Genomic DNA, 26883 nt, shown 5'->3' with positions numbered 1-26883 from the left:
TTTATGCGTTTTGTGGCTAATGTCCAAGTCCTTTGCAGAAAAGTCTTATTTATATTACTTAATTTGTTTTTCCTACAGTAAACAACAAAAGCCTTGATAACATGCCTATGCCTGTTATTGGTTAGTTATACAGATTTAAGATCAATAGATAGGCTTCAATTTACTGGAACAGTTCCCACTGGAGTTTCATTTATTTATTTTTTTGGCTTTTTTAAATGTCTTTTTATTAGATAGTACAGTTGAGAGAGACAGGAGAGCAATGACCCCCCCCACTGGAGTTTCAAAGAGCCTAAAAGTTCAGTCAGCACAGTAAAATGCGAGTCTAACTTTGACTGGCATATCTACCACAACACTGATTAAATGATAAATGCTGATGCCAGTGGAAATATTTAATAATATACAGCATCTAATAAATGATTAGGCCGTTTATTAAATCAGGCTTTTCCCTTTTGGCTTTTCTATTACATATCCTGGTTCTTTTTTTTATTGAATCAATCCTCTTAATCTGATCATTCATATCTTGATCCAAATAAGTTAACTGTGTCAACTTTACTCAGGAACATCGTAGAATTTTTTCTTTTATACTGTACCAACCCCTCGCTGACACAGATCCTTGCATCTGTACTTCTTTTTTTCCTGAACATTCCTTTCTCTGGTGCCTTTGAACCCCTCTCCCCCTCCCCTCCTGCCATTCCCCCGACAAGACACCCATGACTCTTTGAGTGGGCTAATTGTCTTAACAACATTTGGCTCAGCAGAGACCGGAGACTTCAGTGGGGGATGATAACCTTGGCCGTAACCTTGTTAGTGTAATGAAACAAACCAACAAAATGGACGAGGAGGGCGTGATCCTCGGGAAAAACTGGGGCAAAACACGGTTCGGTCGGTTGGCCAGAGAGGGGCGAGAGATCCTGCACTCGCCTGTGTTTTCACATGGTTAACTGATACGAGGGGAGGGGGGGGGCAGGGACGCCCAGACAGAGGGCTCAATGTTAGAGAGTGTGTTGGGTGTGTTTGCTTTTGGGTGTAAGAGTGTGTCAGACAAACCGACATGACCTAACAAACAAGTGTCCACTGTCTTAGTGTGGACGGCTCCTTGAACCAGCATCACAAGACTGTCTAGTGTGAAGCCTGGAAAACAAACATGAGTCCATGAGTTCAATTTGAGAGACATAGAGAGAGAGAGAGCGCGAGGGAAACGGACACCAAGACGGAGAGCCACAAAGATAGATCAAAAATCAGCCAGAAGGGAAAAAATGGAAAGTAGAAGAGCTCCTCTCAGTCTTTGTGTTTGTGAATATGTATAGAACGGAATAAGATCCCAGCATCACCACTCTGAAGCCCACTACCCACCATCTGACATGCACACGCAGACAGGAAGCCAGCGAGCTCCACCCACATCTAAGGCTGCCTTAAATAGCTCCGTTACACACCACTTACACACATACTGCAGATCACTGATATTCAGAGTTAATCATCATTTTACTCACAAAAACAAGAATCCACACTCTAAAATTAAGCAACCCGCCGGGCAGGAAACGTCTGTGAGTGTACGGAGGGAGCTGGCATCGACAGTGCGGTGACGCATGCAGACACACACTGCCTAAGATCATCAGAGAGGTGAAAGTTTTACGGCAAACTCCTGACAGGTGTTCATGTGCATTTGTTTTGGGGAAGCTGACTACAGACAGGGCAGCAGGGATGTTTTGGAGAAAAGAAAGGAACAAGTGAGTGCGAGCAGGGTGCAGAAGGAGGGAAGGCGGGTGAAGGTGGAGAGGTAGAAACCATGTGTCGCCTCGGGAACGGAGAGTTTCTCCAACAGTAAACACAGTTATAGGCCCAGCTAATGTAAACAAGCCTCACTGAAGGTTTATTCACTGAATACCGAGGCAAACATCTGACTTTCTGTTTGAGATGTGCTCCGATACTTTACCAACAAGAAACCACGGCGATGAAAGGTCGTACGACTGTCACTTTTGAATTTACTATTTCAGATCAGAGAAGTAACTGATTATTGTATGAATAACGAATTTTTGGCAGATAATGCTGTGGCTGAAGTATGCTTTTGAGCAACAGCAAGTATGTTCACGGTGAGATTGGTTACATTGCTGTTCCCCCTGATAAACCGTAAAATTTCATGTTTCAAAGTTAGAATTCAGATCACACCATGGAAAATGTATGAAATATTTGAGAAGGGACTGTCCGAGTCCAAAGTGGGAAACTGTTGGTTTCACAGTCATGGCTGAGTACAAGGTGAAGGGAACACCAGCACTCACATTTAAATAATCTTGTAGTTTATTGAAGGGCAAACAGTGAAGAGGAACAGGGACGTGACTGCTTGAAGAAGTGAATGAACCTCTGCAGGGGAGTGGCCACATGACAATAGATACCTACTGGAATACAATTACATGTTCAAAAGCAAACTGCACCATCCCAATACAACACAACACAACAACAAGCTCAATGTAGATAATATTTAAAAACACACTTGAGAAAAAAATATTTCACACTTCTCTACATATCTGTTCTAAAATAAGCTCTTCTCTGCAAATGATGGACTGTAGGTGTCTATGTGAGTCCATATCAACTCTTGACTGTGCACTGTAGTATCATGTCATAATGTCGCTTTTATATGCACTGACTGTGATGTTTTGGAAAGGCTACAGAAACACACACCTGGGTTACAGACAAGACTGGCGTACAGCAGCTGATTTGCTTTGTCGGTATCACAATGAGCCAAGAGGCTTTGTGCTTGTGTGTATGTGTGCATTTTTTTCCTGTGTGCACGGCTGTATCTGAGTGTGTGTTTGAATACGTGTGTGTGCATGTGTGCATGTGTGTGTGTGTGTGTGTGTGTGTGTGTGTGTGTAGGTGACAGCCCCAGCCCCAAACTGACTGGCATCTGGCGGTGGCAGTTGTTTTAACAGCTGAGCTGACAGCATTAATCCGAACGCACCCAAATCAAAAGGAGACAACACCTGTTCACTGCTCCTGAGCCCAGCCGAGGAAGAGACGAGGAGAGGGAGAGAGACGGAGAGAGAGGGAGGGAGGGATGAGAGCGAAGTATGAATGGAGGCAGGGAGTGAAAGAGATGGAGGGGGAATGATTAGAAGCAGGTGGAGAGAGTGACACAGACAAAGGCAGGGAGGGGGGGTAGAAGAATGGAGAGAAGGAGGTAGAGAAGAGAGATAGAAGTAAGGATGGGGGAGAACTGAAAGCAAGGGATGACAGGGAGGAAAGAGTGAGAAAAGGGAAGGATGAGGTAGAAAAAAAAGGAGAGGGGGGTTGAGAGTGGGCACGCTGCCAGGCAACACACACATACAGCACTCTCTCCCCTGAGCAAGGCGGAAAGGGGCAGTGGGCCAAACGAGGAGGGAGGGGTGAAAATAGAGGGATGGGAGGAGAGAGGTGAGTGGACGGATGGAAGGATCCCACAGGGAGAGAGACTGGAGAGAGGATGGATGGGGGGGGGGGGGCAGACAGAGAAGTACAGCCATCCAGAGGAGCATCAGAGCTCCGGCGCGAGTGGCTGCTGATGGCTGCTCTGTTTTGCCAAGCAGCAACGAAGGGAAGGAATGCAGCAGGCAGGGGGGGGGGCTGGGGTGGGGTGTGGGGGGTTGGGGGTTGACTGGAGATGCTTGTCTCCCAACATCTGGCTCAAATAAGGCTGGGCCGCACTGAGGGCTGGGGGTCGTGACCCCTGAGGCTGACAACACAGACGCCACCACTTCATCTGCAGGAGCCGCCCTCTGACCAGCCAGCCAGGGGTTAATTAATATAGACCCCATGGCTTCAAAGACTGACACACTGACTGGTTGACTGGTTGACGGGCCAGCTGAGTGACCGGCTCCCCGGCCGGCCGGCTGGATGGGAGGGGCCGAGGAGCTGAGTGGCTAACGGCGTGGCTAATGCTCTATGGCGCTGGTTGACATGTTGAATGACTGACTGAGTCGCTGCCTGACTTGTTGCTCTACGTGCTAATGCTACACAACCGTCTTCATACCTGTTTATAAGAGGAAACGGAGGTAACACTTTACTTGAATAGGTATTCATAAGATTGACATAAAACTGTCATAACCATGACATAACAGCTGTCATAAACATCAATGAATACTTATGACAGCTGTCGTTAAGTGTCATTAAGTTATGTCACTTTTGATGCAAAGTTGACATTATTTGAGATGTCCTTGTTATGAGAACTTGACATAATTTTTTGGCAATTAGGTCTGCTATGACAGTTTAAATTGTCTTTTTGTCAAGTTGTCAGAACAAAAACATCTCAAACAATATCAACTTTGCATTAAAAGTGACATAACTTACCGAATGACACTTAACGACAGCTGTCATAAGTATTCATTGATGTTTATGACAGCTGTTATGTCATGGTTATGACAGTGTTATGACTGTTATGGCTAATCTTATGAATACCTATTCAAGTAAAGTGTTACCGAAACGGAAACAGTAGAGGTGGCCCTCGGGTGTTGATTACGTGCGTTTTTGGCGACTCTCAGTCCCTGATGCCTCATGAGAAGCTGTGGCTCCTTGGTCAGGTCACACAGGCTTGTGCGTTTGTCATCCAGCGTGGGGGCGACACGCATACATGTATATTTTTATTGCCGTATGTGCAGACAATCCAGAGCCCAGGCAGTGATACACGCCAATCCCACGCCTCGACTCGGGCCGTTAAAGCCCTTTCACATCCATGTCAGGCCTAAAATCCTGTGCTGGATGCTGCTGACATGGGTGATAGGAGACGACAGCTCTGATGCCTTCACGTGTGCTTATATGTAGATATGCACCTATAGTGTAAGACCTGTTTGCATAAGAAGCATAAACATGTACAAGCATAAACCCTATGTACATTACATTAACCGTGTCTTTGCATCACAAAAGGTTAAGTGGATCTCATGTTCATCTGTGCACAGAAATGTCTGAATATGATCAACGAGGAATCCTTGGTATCCCAGCCTGATTGATCTGCCTATGCTTCACTATGTCAAAAATCTATTTTATACATTAAATGTTCCCGAGTTAGTTTGTGATTCCTCCGTGTTTACACGTCAACATCTTCCTTATATTTTCCAGGAAAGGGAATGGTGTAATCCAATAATGCTAATACTTATTAGCACTGATTATATTGCAGGTAAAATAGAAATATTGTTCTATAGGCGCACTCCCAGTTAGTTCATTCCAGTGAATTACTAACAGAGAGCCTTTGAGTGAGTGCACATGAGTTTAGCAGCAGCAGCCAAACGCAGGCAAACACAAAGATTTCATTGAGTTTAAATAGAAATCAACAACTGCGTACAGCCAAATAAACCCCAAATAACTGCCCCAGAACTTCATCTGCTTTTCCCAAATAATGAAAAAACGAATTATGTAGTTCTTTCTAGGAAGTGCCTTTATTAGGACGTGTAAGCTATAAATAAAAAGACAGAAAAATCACAAATGCCTAACTTCTCTTCCACATCTTTCGCCCTTTATTTGATTTTGACCCAGAAATGCTTCCATGCACACACACTAAAAGACGTTAAGAGAAATGTCTGGAAAGCTTGCAGCCACGAGATACCCTTTCATATTTTGCTGTGGCACGACGTCAAGACCAAAAATCAATTTCATTCCAAAACACGACATCCACCTACTCAGAAAGTAACTGCTGGTATGTTAGTAAACTACTTAATGGAAAAAAGTTATTGGCTAATTTGATAAGTCTTTTCATAAAGTAATGTCAGCCTGAAATCATCCTGCTTTTTGAAAACCAGCTGAACTTCAACCACCAATTCCACTTCACAAGTGTTTCTCAGTGTTTTTGTTACTTAAGTGCCTGAATGAAAAGTTTTAAGATTTTTTTTTCCTGCATTTCATATCCTTTTGATAAAGTAATTGAAGGGCAAATGAAAGTCGCCGCACTTTTACGCAAAACTCATTAATCTCGCAGCCATTTTGCAGCATAAAAACATTCCTGTGTCTCTCCATGGGAATGGGAGAAAAGACTAAGAAAGGGAAATAACAGAAAAGGAAGAAAAACAACAGGGCGTGCAAATGAAGAGAGTTTATGAGAAGGCTGAATAGATAAATCATGGATTCCACTGATTTGGTCATGGGACATGGTGTTGAATGGAAGTTAATGTGTGGATGCCAAAACGCTGGGGCCTGTCTAATATTTGGGAGTTGGTGACAGGAGGCCTTTATGTGGGACAGTCTGACTTACACTTACATAAACACAGAGCAGGACATGTCCGCATGGTGTGTAAGGCACCCAGCGAACGCACAAAAACATTCCTAATGTGAAGAAGTACACACACACACACACACACACACACCCCCCTACCTGCCTCATCAGTCTGCATCAACACACACTCACAAATACACAAATGCATACACACACTGTTACGGTAGGACAGTCAAATAGTGAGTAGGTCACAATAGTTAAGCTATGGAAGTCCTGTCTGATTCATGAACCTCAGCCTTTGTGTTTAACTTAATGCCACGCCGGGAGGCCAATAACACACACAGACACACACACACACCATCAGGGAAACCACGGGACCCTCTCTCTCTTCTCTCTAAGCTCCTTTATGCTCATGTATTGGACAAAGGGCTGGGGCACTGCCCTCCCCCACCCCCAAATACACGCACGCACGCACACACACACACGTGCACTTTTCATCTACTTAATATCGCTCATCTGGACTGAGGAGAATGGTAGAAAGGAGTTTCATCCCCAACGATTGTCTCGCGCAAGGGTGGAGAGAGAATGCCACGTTGAAAAGCAGACGCAAAACAATTCAATAAGAAAAGTGACTTGAATGCGCCTTTCATCGAGCCAACAATGGCCGGCCCCACAATAGGCCTCAGGTTCGCCCCATGACGTTGCCTGTTTCTCATGCGAATGCGAATTGACTCGATTTGAATTGTGAGCCATGTCCAGGATGATTTTTCCTCCCGGTCTAGGGTGAATGCTGCGAAGCTAAGTGACACAATGATGCTCTGGTGTCTATGAAACATGATAAATAAAGCTGGTGTCCTTATGCAGCGTGGAGCAGGGCTTCTTTCTCTCCTTTAAAGTGAGTTTTATTTGCACACTTTTTCAGAAGAGAATGTTTGAATTTGACTACTGAAGGTTTTTTTTTTCCTTTTTCTCTGCCAGGTCACAGGATCGTGAGGTGTAGCATAAAAAACACAACACGCTGAGTTCCTTAGTGAGGGGTTCAAGGCAGAGTTAGACTCATAAGCGTGATGTCAACTTCTCTTCAGCGAATGCTGACCGTGCGTTTAAAGCCCTTTAATTGGCAAACAGGAGGACAAAATCTGCTTTTTTTCCTCGCACGTCTGAACTTTCTTTCCTGCTTGTAGTGAATTAAAGAAGAAAAAGAAAAACACAATTCTCTCTTTCAACCTCCCCCTCTGTTTCATTTCACTTGCCTTCCTTTTCCCAGCGCGAGAAGAATGATCGCGACAAACAATGGCTGTGAGAGTCCTGCTGCACTTCATGTTAATTTATACAACTAACTAATTACCGACAAAGGGTGGAAATCACATAAAGACATTTGCCCGCTCCCACGCTAGGCCTGTGAACCTGCTGCTGTATGTGTGTGTGCATGTGTGTGTGTGCGTGCGTGTGTGTGTTTAAATCGACACATTCCCCTTAGGGATGTGTGCTTAAAAGTCGCAGGTCCATGTGATGACTTGCAAACGTTGTATATGCCATTGTTGATGTGTATAGTGTGTATGCATGTGTGTGCGTATGTGTGTGTTTGACGTAACCCCCCTGATAGCAGAGAAGGAGAAGGATTAGGCAAAGTGAAGGGGAGGGAGGGGGCGGGGGGGTGGGAGGAGGACTGATGGACGGATGAACGAGACTGCCTGGATCCCTCCACTTCTCCGGCTCCTTTTTTCTCTCCCTTTCTTTCACTTCTCTCCTTCTTCTTGGCAGAATGTATCCGCCCTTCCCATTGTCAGCCATTGGAGTGTATGGAGGCGTGAGGGAGCTCCGGTCACTGTGTGCTTGTGTGGCACAATGGCCTTGCCTAAGTGCTGTCCTATAAAATGCCTCAGTGCTCTCTAAAAGCAAGTCCTGGGTTCCCTCCCTGCCTTGAAAATAGATGAAGTGCTGTGTGTGCATGTGCAAGCATGTGTACGTGAGTGTGTGTGTGTTGTTGTGTGGCATCAGTCATTGAGTTGGCGTTTTCAGTATGGAAACCAGGGCCTCGGAGCGGCTGGTACGCTCAGCCGTAAAAACACCATTCTGCCTGACCCCAAGGTTGCAGGCAAAGGCTGTAAACCTGCACGCCTGTCCTCAGTGTGTGTGTGTGTGTGTGTGTGTGTGTGTGTGTGTCAGTAGCTGAATGTGCACAAGTGTGTGTCTTATTTCCCTGCACGCGTGTCCAGATCAAGACCATAAAATATAAAAGCAAGGGTCTGACCCCTGAGCTGCACCAGGGTCACTACAACAAGAGCACAATCAGATTCTTTACGCTCAGGTACCTCTAAGCTGTATTTTTATTTATTTACGTATTCTTGACATTACAGAAGATTATTTTCTAATCAAATGTAAAAGTTTACTTTGTTTGTTCCAATAATACTTTTATCAAATCCATTTTAAACCATTAGAAAATGGCAATACACAATATGCTGCACATTTGAATTTGATTTTTCTTGGAGCTCATTCCTCTTTACATTCCTGTTCACAAGCATTATTAGACCTTGGTTTAAGAATGCTGCATGCTTATTGGCTCAATGGTGCTGGTGAAATTGACTTCTTTTTTTTTTTTTTTTTGATTCTCATCATCCAATACCCAGCCAGAGTGAAATATCAACTGCTCATAGCACCGAATGTATCACTGCAGCTCCATCGGCAGGCTGTCTCAGAAAAATGAACAGTAAACGCAATGCATTTCTGGTTGAGGACCTTTGTTTATTTCTGTTTAGAGCTGGGCTTAAACTACTGAGGAGAAAACACTAAAAGTCCCAGAGGCCACAGAGACCCCAGTGACGGGTAGCTGGAGCTGGGTAGCAGAGGGTCAACAGACGGGTCCAGAGATGGAGCTCAGCTGGCACTTTATGGAGCCACTTACAGTCAGAGCTGCCATGTAGAGAGGAGAGGAGAGGAGGAGAGGAGGAGAGGAGGAGAGGAGGAATGAGGCTGACTGTCTGGTGAAAGTCCAGGGCAGCGGAGGCACCACTCCAGGGGCCGAGAGGAACATCTGTGCCCCATTTAGTCATGTTTCTCCTCCTTTTAATTTCCCTTGTTTTTCTTCTCTTTCATTGAAGAGTTGATAAAGTCAGTTGAGCTCCTTCCTCCTACTTCTCAGGTGTGTGTCTGTGGCCCACAGCTGGGCTAACAGATGATGACTGGGCCGTGCTCTGGGGCACAGGGGGTCACAGGGGGTTAAATGGCAAGTCCAAGGGAATGGTCCAACCCAGGTGTGTGTGTGTGTGTGTGTGTGTGTGTGTGAGTGTCCATCCTGAACATGCAGCCATCTCTCTTGGGCTTTAGCACCGACTCTCCTCTCAACCCCGCGCCTCCCGCGCTGCTCTGCACTCTGCTCTCATTTATTTCACATAATGACACGCACACACACTCCAACACGAGCCGTTTGGCCGAGCGGCCTCTCGCCTCAAGTCCACATAAATACAAGGACACACACATAAACACACACACATACACAACAGGCAATGTCATGCCATTCTTATCTTTGCTGTTCCTCCTTGTCGCTTCCAAGAATTTATTAAAGACCACGGCTAGCGGTGTTGGGCTGCGTGTGTGCGACTGCACATACGTGTGCTAGTGTGTGTGAGAGTGTGTGTGTGTATCTCCGGGGTAGCAGGTGGCCAGTGGACTGAGACAGGAGATGAATGGAGAGAGCAGCAGTGGTGGAGCATGGTTGGGCCAGGCCATGGGGGACAACATGGATAGTCATTTATTAGAGGCCAACACACACACACACACACACACATGCACCTTGCATGCATGCAGTCAAATGCAATGCCTCCTCTTGCACACACCCTTATACACACCTTCTGTCACAAATACATATGCAAATACACCTACATAAGTATACATGCTCCCAGAGGTTTACACACACACACACACACACACACACACACACACACACTGACCTACTAACTACCACCCTCCATTCATCTAACTTAAGTAGAGCAACACTAGCCACAGACACAAAACTATATCTTTCAAACTTCAGCCACACTGTGTGTGTGTGTGTGTGTGTGTGTGGTGCCTGGCTCAGGGGCAGCCTTCATAAGTCAGCCTTCTCTTTCTGTTTTGAGATGTTTATCGTTTTCTGACCCATTTTGTGTCTTTGGCCTCTTGCTCACATCCCTCCTGGTGTTAATGTTCATACACTCTAAATATGTGTGTGTGTGTGTGTGTGTGTGTCATTGATCCAGCTGGAAGCAGTGTGCAAGCGTGTGTGTGTGTGTGTGTGTGTGTGTGTGTGTGTGTGAAGGAGAGAGAGAGAGAGAGCAGTAATATTCCAGGCCTTTCATAATGATTAAAGCCTTCATTAAATTTTCATCCCAACCTGCTGTTTGCTGCTAATGGCCTTTCTGAGCCACACAGCCAAACAATAGCTAGCCGGGCACAGAAAAGGGATTTCTATCTCGCGCTCAATACTGCCCCTTGTACCCCCCCCCCCCCCTCCATTTCTCTCTGCCTCTCTTCATCTTTTCTCTGCTTCCCTTTACTGTCTTTTCTTTCTTCCTTTCTCTTCTTGCTTGGCCTGGGTTTTTGTGTGTTTGTGCAAATGTGTGCATGTGTGCATGTGTGTGTGTGTGTGTGCTTGGTCTGGAGGCGCTGGGGCCTTTTGTTAGCGCGTTTCATTTAAACGCAGGGCAGATAATGCTCCGGGTTGGTTTGGATGCCGCACCACTGTGGCACTCTGCTAATGGGGTCTGGGAAGACACTGCTCTTTCTCTCCTTCACTCTCCTCTCCTTCTCTTCCTCCTTCTTGCCTTTTCCTTTTTTCCTCTCTCCCCCCTTCTCCCTCTCTCTTTCTCTCACTGCGCTGGCTGACTCATAAAGATCCATTATTGTTGTTTTTTTCCTGTGCAGCCAGTTCATGAGGTCCAGCGAAGCAACGAACAACCCAAAACAGCTCAGTTCAACAAACAACCTCGTTTTTTTTCTTTTTTTCTTTTCTTCTTTTTTTTTCGGTAAAATGTGCCACAACAGGCCTCTCTATCGACTGGAATAAAAACAACCAGCCGACAAGAGCTGACCAGCAGTCTGTGCCGCTTTCAAAACCTTACAGAAAAGCCTGGAAAATAAGGTTAGCATGTCGCAGCTTGAAATGAAAGCCTGTTGATGCACTGGGGGCACACACACACACACACACACACACACACACACACACACACACACACACACACACACACACACACACACACACACACACACACAAGTACGTGTGCATCCACATTTAGACACAAATATACACTGTGCTGCACTGCTGGTTCACCTTTTGGGGACAAAAGGCTGCATTTGAGGCTGCATACAGTTCACAGAAGTGTGTGAATAGAAATCTTAGCAGAGGTGGATTGAGGCACTAAAGGGAAAGTATGGAGGTGGAGAAGAAGATGTAGTGGATGTTTCATGCGGCTGCTTCAGAGGTCTTCACAGACCCACTCACTTCTGAGGAAATGAGACCTGAGGCAGACCGGATCCACATTACGTTCCAATTACACTCTTATAGTGAGCCACCGGTCTTGGGTCTGTGTTAATGCCTCATAAAGGAGTGGATCTGAATGGGTCAGAGCGTTCTCACTATTTCATGTGGAATAAGAGTAGAGAGGCTCCTCCTGTGTGTGTGCGTGTGCATGTGAGTGTGTGTGTGCGCAGAGCAGACAGATGCTGATCAAAGCAGAATAATGTCAGCAATTAAACTGTGACTTTAGTCATGAATGTACAGTTTGAGCTGCAGTTAATAGTCAGTAAATAAATGCTACAGCTCTTTAAGACCGACGCCAAGTTCCCATGTTTTGTTTGCCAACTTCTGAGGAAAGTGACGGGGGTTAACCCCAGATTTAGCGCCAACTTCAGCGATGGAAAACAAAATCTCCCCTGTGCTTCCTGATCATGGCTTGGAAGCCGGAGCAGTTAACACATAATATGGCCAGATTATAGATACTGCGTTGCTTAGGAAATGATTATCCCCTGTCTATTGTCTCGGTGACCATTGAAGGTTTTATTTTTTTTATTATTAGACAAAACCGACACTGTTCTTGACCATGGCTACTTGTTAATTGTTGGTGCTCCTTATATTATAGTTTGTTCAGTTTATCATGGGTGTAGTCGGGTCAGATTTGACTGTGAACAGATCCCCTTTGATGGGGTCTGTTTTGAGTTTAGTAGTCTTATGAAGACCACTAATCTACTTGTCTTAAGTGGCCTTCGACAAGGCAGCAGCACCCCAGCAGCCTCAGAGACCTGTTTTAAAACTGACACTTAACTCCCTGTGTAGCACACAAACTATTTCTCCAGCAATAAAGCAACACGTTATTTATATGACTGCGTCCTCCTAAAGGAGATGGACACCTGTTGGTGATCCCCTTATCACATTATCACTGTCACATGCGTTTCATAGTGACAGATACATTCGTATCTGCCCAGTGGAAATCAGAGTTGGCCACAGGCTAATTTTGTCTCCTTTCCCGACTCCAAGTGTTGGCCCAAGGCTAAATTTGAGAATGAAATGTGGGGGCTAATCAAGTTAAGCTATGTAGCCCTGGGCAAAAATCTGGTTTAGCCTCCTCAACAGTGTGTGAAGTCTTTATCCGAGAGCGGAGAGAGCATTTAAGCAAATGTTACAAAGGTAACACGAGAGCTGATAAGTTAGATTTAACCCTCGCTGACGATTAAGCTCAAAGAAATCTTAATGTGAGTGTGCCTCTTGAAATTAAAGCCAGGAAACATTTGGAGAGGTGTTAAAATATCCATGTATGTTTGCAGGCTTTTCACACACTCCACACACATGGACACATGCATGCGCACACATCTTATTTGTCAGGTTGTGATAAATATGCAAAGCGTGGTGGACAATAGGCCCAAACAGCTAATGCTGTCTGTCTGTGTGCTGGAAAAACAAAGGCTCGCCTTCTCATCTAAATGTGTGTGGGTTCATAACAGAGGGAGATGGAGAGAAAGAGAGAGAGTGATAGAGCCATAGAGAAAAGGAGACAGAAAGGAAGAAGAAGAGAGCAAGGACAACAAGAGGAGTGTGATAAAAAGGCAGAGAGCCAGAGAGACGGCGTGGAGTTGCAGATTACACATCTGGCTGCACAAGCTTCCCCTTTCATCACTGACCTTCTGGCTCGTTCTTGATCAGCTCCTCCATCTTGCGTTGTTTCAGCGTGTCCACCACGTCGGCCAGGCTGCCCTTGCGCCTCTCGGGGGTCCCCAGGGTGCCGGCGGCGGCGCCCCCGTCGCTGCAGCCTCGGCCCCCGCCTCCACCCTCCTCTTTGCCCGGTGAGGTAGAATTGTGCTGGGGGTAAGGACTCAGGGAGCTCCCCTTAGTCACGTCCTGGTCCTGGAGGGGAGAGGGGGGAAATAGAGGAAAAAGTGCTTTCAAACACCTAAACTTCAAGATATAAATAAATAAAACAGTTGATAGAAGAAAAAGCAGGAGGAGGTGGGGGGAGGAGTTGGCAAACACCCACTCATTATCTCCGTCCTCCTCTACTTCTTTTGCTTCCTTTATTCTTTCCGTATCCCCTTCCCATAGCCCGATGCAACCAACTTTCATCAGCGGCCAGTTATCTCAAGTTAGGGCATACTCCCCCCCCCCCCCTCCCTCCCTCACATCCTCTGGAATCAGCATTTGACTGACTTGGAGGTACTTGACAGAACAAGCACATGAAACAGCAGCAAAAGACTCCGCACACTCTTAGAGTCACGCTAACTCTTCATTACAAAGCCTTCAACAGCCCAGCTTTGAGGGACGTCCAACGCTACTGTACCCAATCCCAAGCCCAAGTTTCAGTTGCATGCGCTACTTTTGTCCTAAGATTTGTGACAATTAATGCTGAGGATGCAACTCCTTCAAAAAGCAAAAAAAAAATCACAAAAAAGAACAACCAGATAAAGCTTTGGAACAGTGTCAAATCATTTCCATAAACTTATGAAAGGAGCGGACGGGGGTAAAAAAAAAAAAATAACAGACAAAATAGCAATCAGAATGACAGCTACAAAATATAATATATACAGCTCAAAGTAAAGCTCTGTGGCTTATGCCAAGCTGTCATGATGAATAATTATCCTGCTGTCTTGTGGTTAAATTTACAGTTTAAACATGGCGAGTTTAATGATCTTTGGAAATCGTGAAAAAAGAAAAAGAAAGAAAAAACCTGCACTCTTGCTGAATATATATATTTAAAAGTTAAACTTTACAATTAAATATATAAGTGCTTTCTTAGCTTCTGTGAGTGAGGAGAAGTAGAGGAGGAGGCTGACAGCAGCTGAATGGTAAGTAACTTTCAGAGTCTTAATCTTTGACCCAATAAAACCTGTGTTTGTTTGGACGGGCCACACGATAGACTTAATGCCGGCTCAGCCCAATTAATAGTGACACTGACTGAGAGGGAGGCTGGCGAGAACACACACGCACACACATTAGCTCTATGTCACACACACTCGTACAGATGAGTGGATGTAACGTATATGTGCTCCAGAATGCGTGCAAGCAAAATCCGAGTGCGCTTAGTTCCCACTTGCCCGAGCAGGTGTGTGTTAAAGTGTGTGTTGTGCTGTTTAATTACAGAAAGGAGTTGAGTGAGTCAGTGAGTCAATCAGCAGAGCAAGTCAGCTCAGCTCTTTGTAGACAGGAGGGTCAATGGTCCACAGGGTTAATCTTTGGCTAATCTGACTGCAGTATGGAGCATGCCACCTGGGACGGCAGCACACATACACTACCTCTGTGTGTGCGTGTGTGTGTGTGGCAGACAGAGAGAGAGAGAGAGAGAGAGAGAGAGACAGAAAGTCAGTGGTACATTCCAGCTGTATTAATGATATTATGGCATATTAAGGCGGAGATGGTTTTGTAATCATTAACTCGCAGGCCGCTGGTGGAAGTGGAACTTAATACTGAGATCACAGTCCACAATGAAGTCATTTAGACCCCAGATGACTCCACTTTCTATTCTCTTCTATTCTATAGGCAACGGTGTTGTTCCAGAGGCTTCTTTTTCAGCTGGAAAGAAGGGAAAAGAACTCCTCTAAACAAAGTCTCAGCTCGCTGCAGGAGAATACAGCCAGCCAGAGGTTTTTCAATATTGACGATGCTTTCATTGTCAGTGGCCAAACATAATATGAGAGGTACAGAAGACCATTATCACATGGCATTTTCTACACTTCGCTGACTCTCTCTCTCTCTCTAGGTCTGTGTGTTTCCACACTCTGAATAAGTCAGCGCGCTCAATAATTCACAAATTCTCTCCTCTGCGCTCTTGCACATGCATTGTAACGGGGGGACAGAGTGTGACAGCGATGATACGGCTGTAGCAGTTGAATATATACTGCATGATTGTGTGATGAGGCTTCAGTCAGACACTGTTGAGGCTGCTAACTGGCTGGCTGAGGGCTGTGCTGCGCTGGGAAAAGTGTCTTGTGATCTTAAAGCGCTCAAAGACTTTACTCTTCTCCTCTCAACCACCTGACCAACTTATGGCTCGACCTGCTCCTGTCTTTCTTTGTTGCCTCCTTCTCTTCCTTCGTCCTCTTCCCCCCTGTTCTCCAGATTAGGAAAATTCAGACTTCAAAATGAGAGGCTTTATGATGAGTTGCATCAGCACCGGCGCAACATGCAAATGCAACGCGAAAGGAGAGAAAAAGACGGAACGTAAGCGGGTAGAAGTCAAAGAAAAGAACGAGGGAGAGGCGAAAGAGAGAGAGAGAAAGAGAGGTGATGTTATTAGTGGAAATGAGAGAGAGCGAGTTGACTGAGATGTACGGAGGAATAGAGAAAGAGAGGGAGGAAGGCAGGCATCTTGAAGGCAGCGGTCACACCTGTCACATCCCATTTATCTAATCCAGCGCCTACTTAAAACAGCCGCACTCTCTCTTTCGAGAAAGATGTCGCGCAAACAAAACAAACAGAACAAGAATACGGGAGGAAGATGGAGGGGGGGTGGGGGGTGGAGTTTGAGGGGGGTGAGGGGATGTGGGATCTCTTTCCTCTGTCAGAAAGCTGCCAGAGAGATGTCATCTCGCTGCGTCCAACAATGAAGGTCATTTCCCAATCAAAGGGAATTAGCAGGGAGCCGTGGCTCTTCAAAGACCTGCTACATTAGGGCCCATGACATTATTTATGTGTGAAGTCAGACAGACACCCTTTATCCCACAGGCAACTTAAATGGCTTAGGATTTTTTATTTTTTTTTTCCTATCAACCTCCCAACATATAATCCGTGTGCGTCGCTGGTGATTTGCACTGCAAAGTCCAACACAGAGGGATCAAAAAACCAAGACACAAGACCGGCTCTCTATTGTAAACCGGTGTCACTCAGCTCCTGTGTGTGTGTGTGTGTGTGGGTATGTGTGTGTGTGATGTGTTTCTCTGCTCCCGCACTAACACGGGTTGCAAAACTTTTCTCATCAACATGCATTTATTCATAAGTACAAACAGAAATTCTGGATACTGTAAACGCTCTTGCCCTCCTCTCGTTGCATGTGTGCGAGCAGGTTTCTGCCATTTCTGTGCATATATGTGTGACACTGTGAGTGCACATAGCCTGTAGGTGTGCGTGTGTGTGTATGTGTGTGTAAATGTGTGAGTGCCTGCATACATGTATTTATATGCACTGGATGTGGCAGGCTGGCAGTGTGGGCGGTTCTGCCTTTAGTTTGCAGATGTCAATTCTCTTCCAAATGACTGGAACAAAGTAAAAATTGCGCCTCACTCTCTTTATCCTTTTACTGCCTCTGCAATGGAACCGAATTAAACAACTTTTGTCTTCTTAAGCTCATCTGTGAGGGGATGTTGGTTTAAAAACACTTAACTCTTGCCAGAAAAAGAGGAAAAAAAAAATTCCAAATGCTATTTTTTTCCTACAGCCAGCACAGATGCCGCTGTTCATGTTCTTTTTTTTCTTTTATTTTTTTTATTTTTTTTATCCCCTTCGTCTTCTTCCCTTCCTCCTTCTCTGTTGCCCGATAGAAGAAACTCAACTCTCTCTCTCTGTGCTATAGCCTGACATGTCTTGGACTGTGCAAGGTGTATGTGTGAAAACAATATTTGATGCTTGGCGCGTCGTCGTAGATCAAGGCATGGACAATGTGGCAGTAGGAAGAACCGAGAACAGCTGCCGAACTAAAATACATGCACACATACACACTGAGAGAATGTCACTGATCACTCCTGCAGGGGGGTAAAGACTTAGCTCCGCGCCAGAGCTGCCAATCTCAACGACATACACTTAACACACCTCCGATGCACTGCCAAATACACACACACACAGAAAATCCCTTTACATGCCATGGCTAAACACAGAGACTGTCAGTTTTGACTTGGAGGTCCCTCAGGCTGGGACAAGCAGGCAAACACACACATTACTTTTATCCTCCTGTTCTGACAATATGGTTCAACTTCACCATGGAAACCTCAAATTAAAAAAAAAATTAACAAAAAAACATATATATAATTACTGTGTGACATTGGTATATTAATATCAATGCTTATTTGAAAACAAAATAAAAATAATTGCAATTGAATTACTGAAGAAATGCTAATTGTCTATTTAAAGTTATTGTCCGTGAATTACACACTTGCCCTTTCCTTATCTAGAAACATGCAGCTGTATTTTCTGTATTTTAAATAGCAGTTTGGCTAAAATGCATGGCAGTATATTTTACCACGACCCCTCGCTGTTGACAGGCAAGCGTGTGTTGATTCATTAGTGCATCACTGGCATGAGAAATTAAGTGTGACCACTGTGTCTCAAGACTGCTCAATGACTGTGTTAAATCTGTCAAATTCACATGAGCACACACGCACACAAGCAAGCAAGCACACACACACACACGCATAATCACACATACAAATTATACAAAAAGAGGGATAGAGGGGGCTCGTGGAGGAAAATGAATAAGAAATAATGCCTGATGAAATATTTTTATAGTTTTCTGACGTGCTCACGTACATCTTGACTGTTAATGAAATAATTAGTGTTTGTTCATTAACACATTTATGAGAGAAGATGCTTGCCTCTGCCTGATGTGAAAACATTTTTTTTTTCTTCAAGGGTCTGCAAAACACAAACCACACAGACCTACAAGAACACACATGTGTACGCGCTATTCTCTTTCATTCTCTCCTCTCTCCCTGGTATAATAATTCAGCGTGTTTATTTTCTTTCCAGGAGAAATAAAGTTCAATAAAATCCATCCTTTGATAACCTGTGGGTGCATCATAACTAGATTTGTTGTGATGATTGGGCGACCTCACTGAACCGCTGCTAAAATCCTTCCCATCAGGCGTTTGAACTGAGCCGCTCTCAGCCAATCAGGGTCCAGCTGCATGGTGAGAACTTCACATTCGGTAAAACACCCTTTTATCTAAACTACATTCATTTGCAAACCATTATGAGCAGCATTATTCTTATCCAGAGCCGGGGTTTATACAAAAACAAAAAATTTAAAAAAGTGAATAATCCGACACCTTTCAGGCTTTTAAAATACGTGAGTGCTGTTTTTTTTCTCTCTCTCTCTCTTTCCGTGTGTGTGTGTGTGTGTGTGTGCGTGCAGCTGCAGCAGGTAAAGTGTTGTGGCCAAAGCCGAGCAGGCAGGCGGAGCAGCAGGATGAAGAGGTCAGTGTGTAGCTGAGCGCTTCTGTGCCGCCATGTTAATTTACTATGACAAGATAAAGCTGTAATCTCACCCCCCCTCTTCTCACCCCACTACCCCCACTCCTCCTCCCCCCCCTCGCTCTCCCCCACTGCCTCACTTCCAAGTCAAGCGGTCGCCTATGAACCATTTACTTCCCCCCTATCACTTTACCACAATTGCCCTGAGAGAGAGAGTGAGACCCCCCCTCCTCCCCCACATGCTCCCACTCCCACCGACACCCCCGCGCCTTGTTGTAAATCTCCCTCTCTCCCTCCCCATCTCCGTCTCCATTACTCTTCATCCACTCTTCACTGACAGTCAGCGGAGAAGGGATTGGAAAACTTAACACACATCTTACAACATGCCAAGCAGGCAGTGGGATAAGCCCCCATCCCATCCCATCCCATCCCACCCACCCACCCATCCACCAGACACACCCCACCCGCTTTAATAATCCACATCAACTATTATACTGTGTGTGCCCCCTCCCCCTCCTCCTCCTCCCAACACACACATCAGCAGTCTTCCTTCTACTTCCACTGTCAATGACTGTACAAGAGAGCAGCTGTGTGTTATTTTAAGGATATTTAAGAAATGGCCCCCGACAGAGATAATGTAGGGGCCAAAATATAAACCTGAGTGATGTTTGTGTATTTTTTGGTCTTTTGTACACTGTAAATACAAGAGATGAATTTATCTAAATGAACAAGGGATAATCTTATCAGTAGCCTCAAGAGCAACAGATAACCTGGTAATGTGTGTGTTGGCATGTGTGTGTGTGTGTGTGTGTGTGTGTGCTCCCCCACGGTCCCAGGACTTTGGTTTACAGTCGGCACCTGCCACACATGCAGAGTCCACCGTGGGAGGGGCCTGCAGGCTAATCAGCGCTCTAATTACAGAATTAGCTTTCCATTACAGTGCCTAAGCACCGTTTCATTGTTTTATCGTCAGTATGGGGGAAAGGTCGACGGTCGTTATCAGAGCTGCTGTGACAAGGTGTGTGTGTGTGTGTGTGTGTATCAAGGTGAGGGCCCAGGGGAGTGCACAGACAGTGTGTCACAGACAAAGCGAAAACAAAAAACGCCCTAAAAGGATCACCACATGTTTGCCGTGGAGGATATACAGTAGTCCAACATTTTCTTAAGCAAACTCAAACATCATATAGAAATAAAAACTAAATAGTGCAGACGAGCATCATGTGATACTCCATGTAGCCACATATTATAAACCACACCGCCTGTATGGAATGTGTAATGAGCCTCACGCGGGGAGTCATCTTCAAACGCATAAGTAGCCATATATTCGCAAACACACGTCGACCAACAGAAGTAGAAGCGTACGCTATTATTTAACATGAATCACACAGACGATGAAACTGTGCAAACACACACACACAAAAGCACTTATAGCGAAAGCACTTATAAAAAACAGAGCCATACATTCAGCGCCACCAACAATGTCACACTTCATCCCAAAGAAAATGACTCACTGCGATGGCTCATATTTTGCAGTCACGGAACTGTGCATCAAGCGGGCTCAAGGCGACGGCTGGTTACGCGCACATAAAAGCAAAAACCCCGTGCACGCCCAAACAGTAGCCTTGAACCTTTGTTTTCTTCCCCCATTTTAAATAAATAATAAAAAAAAAAAAAAAAAAAAAAAAAAAAAAAACGACAACAACCACCACAACCTCCAGCTCTGAGCACCAAACAGCTTTTCACTCACAGAGAAAGTCAATTTCTGGCTCTTTAGAAAATCTCACTCTTTTCATGTCGACCAAATACATATATTTTGTTTCCTCATTGCTGAGATTTGTCAACTTGTTTGTGTTGGTTGGGGTTTTAAAGGTGACTCTTAAGTCGCCGTAAGAGGAGTAAACAACATCCTGAAATCAAAGGGATCCAGACTGTAAATCCAAACATTTTGTTTTGAATACACAGACACGTTTCTGTTTACTTGTCCAGAAATGCCTGGTAATTCAATATAAACAAGATAATTCTAATTATTTTGCACATGTTTGATCCCTGAAATGGCTCTCCGTAGCCTTTTCACACGATACGGAACAAAACAGGTTAATTTCTAGTAGAGAACATCCACAAAAATAAAACATTTCCCTGGTAGAGGTTGTGATTTACTGTCACGTAGCTGCTACCTGCTTCTCCAGCTACAGACTGAGAGCTCCGCGACGCCCTCTGCGCTGACTATCCCTTCATAATGCTGGAGGTCAGGATTACCGGGAACATAAATTGATCTTGGGTCTGTGCCCTGGGGGTCACTCTCAACTTGGCTTTATAGGGCAGAGAAAGGAGACGGAGAGATGGAGGCCACACAGCCCATGATGAAGAACTTGTTGTAGAGCAGTTTCTAAAAAATGTTTCTGTAATTTGAATATCATTATGTGATGAGTATGTCAGTTAGCTTTAAACTGAGAGAAGTGATTGGATTGAATAGAGAGACATGTTGATGATACTCTGTGAGCCAAAATGTATTGACATCACAACACAAAAAAGTTCATATTAATGGATTTTGTCACACACTATTGGGGATTCATTAATGTAAATGGGAAGTCTAAGTTACACTATGGACTACAACTTCAGCTCAAACTGTTCATCAATTAATAATGAATCCAGTGTCATCATTAAAAGTTTGCATTATTAGCTATTAGCAGATATTTCATTGCAAAAGGCAACTCTATCTGGATTATTCTGATACTGAAGGAAACTTCAAATTTGATGATGCTCAAGCAAGTTCTGGAGTTAGAAGACGTGTTTTGTTTGTGGATTTATGGCTGCGTCACAGACTCTATGATGTGTACAATGGCACTTTTTTTTAAAACTTTAAATATTATTGAAACTTTGTTATAAAAAGTTTTCAACCAAAGAACAAAGGAAAGTGAAATCTCCGGCTGTTTGAAAAACAAACAAACAGACTAGTTGGACGCGTTGAACCCTAGCCAGTGCTCAGGTCCACCGTCACCCATAGGTGGGTCCTTTCACCCCACAGAGACAACAAGGGACATGTGAGTTGACGGCCGTCCTTACCATGTTGGTGGGGCTGTCCAAGTGGCGGTTCGGGGGCGAGCGAGGGGACACCTTGCCGCAGTAGGAGGCCTGGGGGAGGTGGATGACGCCGCCCAGTCCCTCGTTCTCCTCATCCTCCACTCGCTGTCTGCTGGTTGCCATGGTTACCTCTCCATCTGTCCCCCCATATGGAGAGGCTGGTCGCTTGGAAGACATCCTGGAAAAAAAAAAGGAGGGAGAAGAAGGGAGATAGAAAGACAGAGAGAGATGGAGAGAGAGGAGGGAAAACAGGAAGAAGGGTGAGCAATATTCAAAGAGATGATATAACAGGTTGACAACTGGAGCTTCCTGTAGACACAACTAGTTCCTGTCAACTCATGGATGGATGCTCCAACTCCAGTTTTGTATCCACTGTGTGTTTAATGTAAAAATGTGGACATCTTTAAGTCCTTCAAGCAGGTATTCACCAAAATCCAACAACAAATTCTCTATCATCCATTTTCTCTGGATTAGTTTTTCTTTTTTTTGCACATTCAGCACATTCAGACAGAGCTCTCACAGTGCAGTTCCACACAATATCCCCTTCAGTGGGTTTGTGAGCACCCAGCTCCTTGGCAGACCTTCAAACACACTCTCAGGTCTTACAGTATGTTTACCATGGGGGCCATTCAACGTTCGCCTTTCCAAAAAGACGGGGCCATTACCGCAAATGGAGCCCGCTTGCATTGGCATTGTTGAGGAAATGACCATGTCTTGACAATAGGCTTTCAGAGAGAGACATAGAGTGGGAAAGAGAGAGAGAGGGACAGAGATGCAGTATGCACAGTGACAATTATATGTGTTTATGAAAACCTTCGGACAATAGAGGAACTGGAGGAAAACAGCAAGCAACACAAGGGCCCCGCTGTTTGCATTTGTTACCGTGGCTTTGTTCCCTTGAAAAGAAGGAAAGGATATAAAGCCACATCTATTAGGTGAACTCTGTCTCACAAGGTAAATTTGCCTCCCTGTACTTCAGTTGAATAGGGATGAAGTGACTATGTGGCAATAATAGAATTTAATGTGGTTCTCAGCATCGCCTGAGTGCTTTCAGATGCACTTGTCAGCCTTGAAGCCACTGTGACTATGACCCTGGGTAATAGGCTGCTAACACTCACTCGCACCGAGGCAACACATGACAGGGATGGAGGGATGGAGGCGTGGATGGAGGGATGGAGAGACTGTGAAAACTGGATGGGGAGGGGAGTGTGTGTGTGAGAGGGAGAGAGAGAAAGATAGAGAGAGAGAGAGAGAGAGAGAGAAGGAAGCGGCTGAAAACAAGAAATCAGCAACAGGCGTCCGACTGTCAAACCGCTCTCCTCCTTTTCTTTCACAAGCTGTTTTCTGCATCATCATGTCTTCATCCATACATCGTCTCCCTCTGCTTTCCCCCGTCCTCCTCTCCATCCATCCTTCTCTAAAATCTCCCCCCCCCCTGCTTGTCTCCAGTAAACTGATTACCCTCTTGACTCTATTGGATTTCCTCTGGACTGTACATCTGGCATTGTTCCTAGGAGCAGCCCTGCCACTAATTCATTGCTTATTTACCTTATGACAGTGGAAAGGCAAACAATATTGAGTGCTGCTCGCTAGGGGCGATGAGGACAGCCCCACACTACCAAAACGCAACATGCTGCTTTATCACAGGAAAGGTTAAGGTCAAAATCAAATCAACTCCACTGTAAAAAAAAAAAAAAAAAAAAAAAAAAGTCCATCTCTCTCCACCATAGTGATGTAATTTAATAAGCTTAATTGTTTTTGGAAGGTTTTGCCTGCAAGATTTCTAGACCTCCTAGATAATCTAATAATTTACAAATTGGTGTTATCATGTGCATATTGCTGAGAACTTTTTTTTTAATCTCCAAAAACTCTCAAGTGAAGTTATAAGGAACCCAGAGAGGCATGTTCTGCTTTGCTTTGCATGCATTTTTGAGTTCCAATGGGCTCTGCAGAGCATTTAAAAGTTGTGCAATTTTGTCCACTGATGGGGGACGCTTTGTAATACTCCGTTTGACGTTAAATTAGAAAATTACAAAATCGGGGTTCTGTAGAAGTGGTTAGAAACTATTCTGTACGCCTTGAACGCCGCCGCACAACGGGTTTGAATGTGTGTTTTCATGTAGGACAGAGGAAAAACACACACACGCCGATGTTTGTGTGAGTCAAGCCAGTGGAATGTGTATCAGCAGCTGATTTCTTTATCTGTTTCTCTTGGACAACTACCTCAGCACAATCTGAGCCCATAAATGACCAGTAAAGATCCTCTGTTTGTCTCAATGACAAAGGGCTCCAGAGATAAGACTGCACTCTGTTATCATTCACTTCAATTAATATTAAAACTGCAATTGACTTGTGATAACATTTATAATAGGGTGACTGAGGAGACAGCTGTGTGTGTGTGCAGAAACGTTAATGTGGGTTTAGAGCCACCCACACACACACACACACATTAAGGAGCACATACATAGAACAGAGGCTCCATACACGTCAGGTCTGTCTGTTTACTTTACCTTCCTTCACTCTCTCATACACATACACACACAAACACACACACACACATCTCTCCTTGTGTGTGCACACACCTCTGCACACAGGACACTTTGTCGCTCAGCTAAAGAATCGTCTTGGAGAATCAGAAGAGGATTCTCAGTTTTTTTATATATATATAATTTTATTGTCCGTCATTTATTCCCAGTAGCCACGGTGGCGTTTCTAAATTGCAACCCGGGCAATCCATAGACAAGAACAGTTACACATTAACACAGGAAGCAACACATATATCCCAAAACTCTGTAGGGCCACAGGGAGCTCTTCACCCTCCTGAAGGAGACACCTCCGCTTCATTTCATCATTCTTTTTGCTGTATTTTGCCCCCTCTTCTTCTTCTTCTTCTTCTTCTTCTTCTTCTTCTTCTTCTTCTTCACACCCCCCCCCCCCCTCCCGTCCCCTATCCTCCACCTCTGCTACTACTTCCTCCGAGGTGGATGTGTATGAATGGGGAGGCCGTTCACAGCTCCTCTCCGGCTATAAAATCCCCACTCTCCCTCCCGTTCGCCTTTGAAGTGGAATTACTATACAATTGGGCACGGCGGGTGTGCAGGTTACGCCGGCTACTTCATTTAAAGTTTGGCAGGGCTGTCACGCCGGGAGAGACCTGGAGGAAGACGTCTGAGAAGCACCCAGCGATGCGCGGATTAAAAAAGATGAGGTTTTATTAAGTCCATAAATTGGCAGCGTTGTCCAGGTCATAATTAGAGAATATTAGCATAATTTTGCCCCATCTGACAAAGCCAAACATTTTTTTTTTTTTACATCTCATGCCACACTCAGTCTTTAACACACACACACTATAAAGCAGGACAGTAACGATAATTTAAATGACATGTCATCACTACAACATTATGTGTTTCTAATTTTAAAATCAAATTATTAAGTTAACTCCAAAGACACAAATTTCTAATCAGCTGTTTGTCTTTTTTTACCCACCAACCTCTCTCTCTCTCTAACACACACACACACACACACACACACACACACACACACACCCACAACTATGCACACAGTGAGCTCTAAGCTGAGATTAGAGCACCACTTCCCCTTGGCTTTTTGATGATTAGCGGCTCCTCAGCTAAGTCCCTCTCATATCACATATGTCCACTGCTGCTAAGTCACTAATCGGACGGCGACCGACGTCCATTAACGGCCCAATAATCACCATCGATGGTGGTTAACCCTCTCCTGGACCACGCTTACTGTAATCAACGCGCCCATTTCATGTTGGCACGTCAGCAGCAGCGAGCTTACACACACACACACACACACACACACACACAAATGTTTAAATACAGGCAGCTTATGAACACGGGTGCTCACACATTCAAGACACATTAAAAATCACACACACACACAGACACAAATCAAATGAATTAAGCAAAATGGGGGCAAAGATTTGTTTCAGCTTCAATGAGGAGTGAGGGAAAGACAAAGCAGCCATCGCACAAATGTCACAGGCTATCACACACACACACACACACACACACGCTCTTGCTCGGTGTGTCTGGCTGCTAACATAATCATGCTGCTAACTGCTCTTGTTAACTCCTCTACTCAGAACAAGCTTTCAGGGAGCGTGGGAGCCTCCTCTGGAGAATTCCACAGTAAAGTGTGTGTGCTTTTTTCAGCGCGCTCGTGCATGTGTGTGTGTGTTTGTGCCCCTCTTTTTAAATTACAGCCCATTATTTCAACCACTACAGAAACATGCAACTGCACAGTCAGTTGAATCCATCGTCTCCAGTAAAAATAAGCACGACGGCTAATTCCAAAGTGCTGTCAAGAGTCAAAGTGACATTTATGTGTGTGTATGTGTGTGTTTTTTTTCCCAGCAAGCCTGTGACTGCTATGAAGTGCCAGGCTGTCACTCAGGTGCAGGTCTTTTTGCGTGGAAATGCGAGTTATCTTTGAAATTGTTCTCTGAGGGAATGGAAGGGCATATCAAAATAGTTGAGCGGAATGTGCCTTTTAGATAAGGCGCCCAGGGCGTTTTTGCCTCCGAGGAGCCGACCGCAACATTTACATCTGTATGACACCTCAGGCGGGAATTTAAACAAATGTTTCCCCCCGTGTCAAGCTATCACTCGCTTTTATTGCCGGCGCTTTTCTTCCCTCCCTCCTCTCCTTTTCTCTCTGGTGGCGTTTCCTATTCTCAGCTTTCCAAACAGCTTCTCCTCCTCGCTCCGTCTCTATCTCCCTGTCACACGCTCTTGAACTTATTTTAACATCCACTGTCCTCCTGCTCTCTCCCTCGCTCCGTCTTCTTGCCTCTCTCTCCCCACGGTGTTGTCTTACTTAGTGTTCCCTCTTTACACAATCAGCTGTTTGTAAGAATGTCGCTCCATCCCTCCCCTCGCTCCCGTCTTCTCAGTGCAGACTCTTAAGGATATTGCCTAATATCTATTTATAGGCTGTCCTTTTGAACAGTGGGAAGAGC

General features: G+C 44.9%; 1 protein-coding gene across 22 annotated transcripts in view; it reads right to left on the bottom strand.

Moving 5' to 3' along the window:
- Nucleotides 1-26883, bottom strand: part of sox5 (SRY-box transcription factor 5) — a 241086-nt gene that overhangs the window by 58663 nt on the left and 155540 nt on the right. For all 22 annotated transcript variants that reach the window (XM_085769725.1, XM_085769737.1, XM_085769740.1 and 19 more), the window contains 2 exons: nt 21879-22074; nt 13325-13547 (listed from right to left, as the gene is read on the bottom strand). In XM_085769725.1, coding sequence (XP_085625851.1) covers nt 13325-13547; nt 21879-22073 — 418 coding nt within the window. In that variant the 5' untranslated portion in view covers nt 22074. The remainder of the gene's footprint in view (nt 1-13324; nt 13548-21878; nt 22075-26883) is intronic.

This window comes from Trachurus japonicus, chromosome 23 (assembly GCF_045865225.1).
Source record: "Trachurus japonicus isolate A0001 chromosome 23, Traja_1.0".
Taxonomy (NCBI): domain Eukaryota; kingdom Metazoa; phylum Chordata; class Actinopteri; order Carangiformes; family Carangidae; genus Trachurus; species Trachurus japonicus.
The sequence above is the reverse complement of the archived record's forward strand: the minus strand, read 5'-3'. Positions and strand labels throughout refer to the sequence as shown.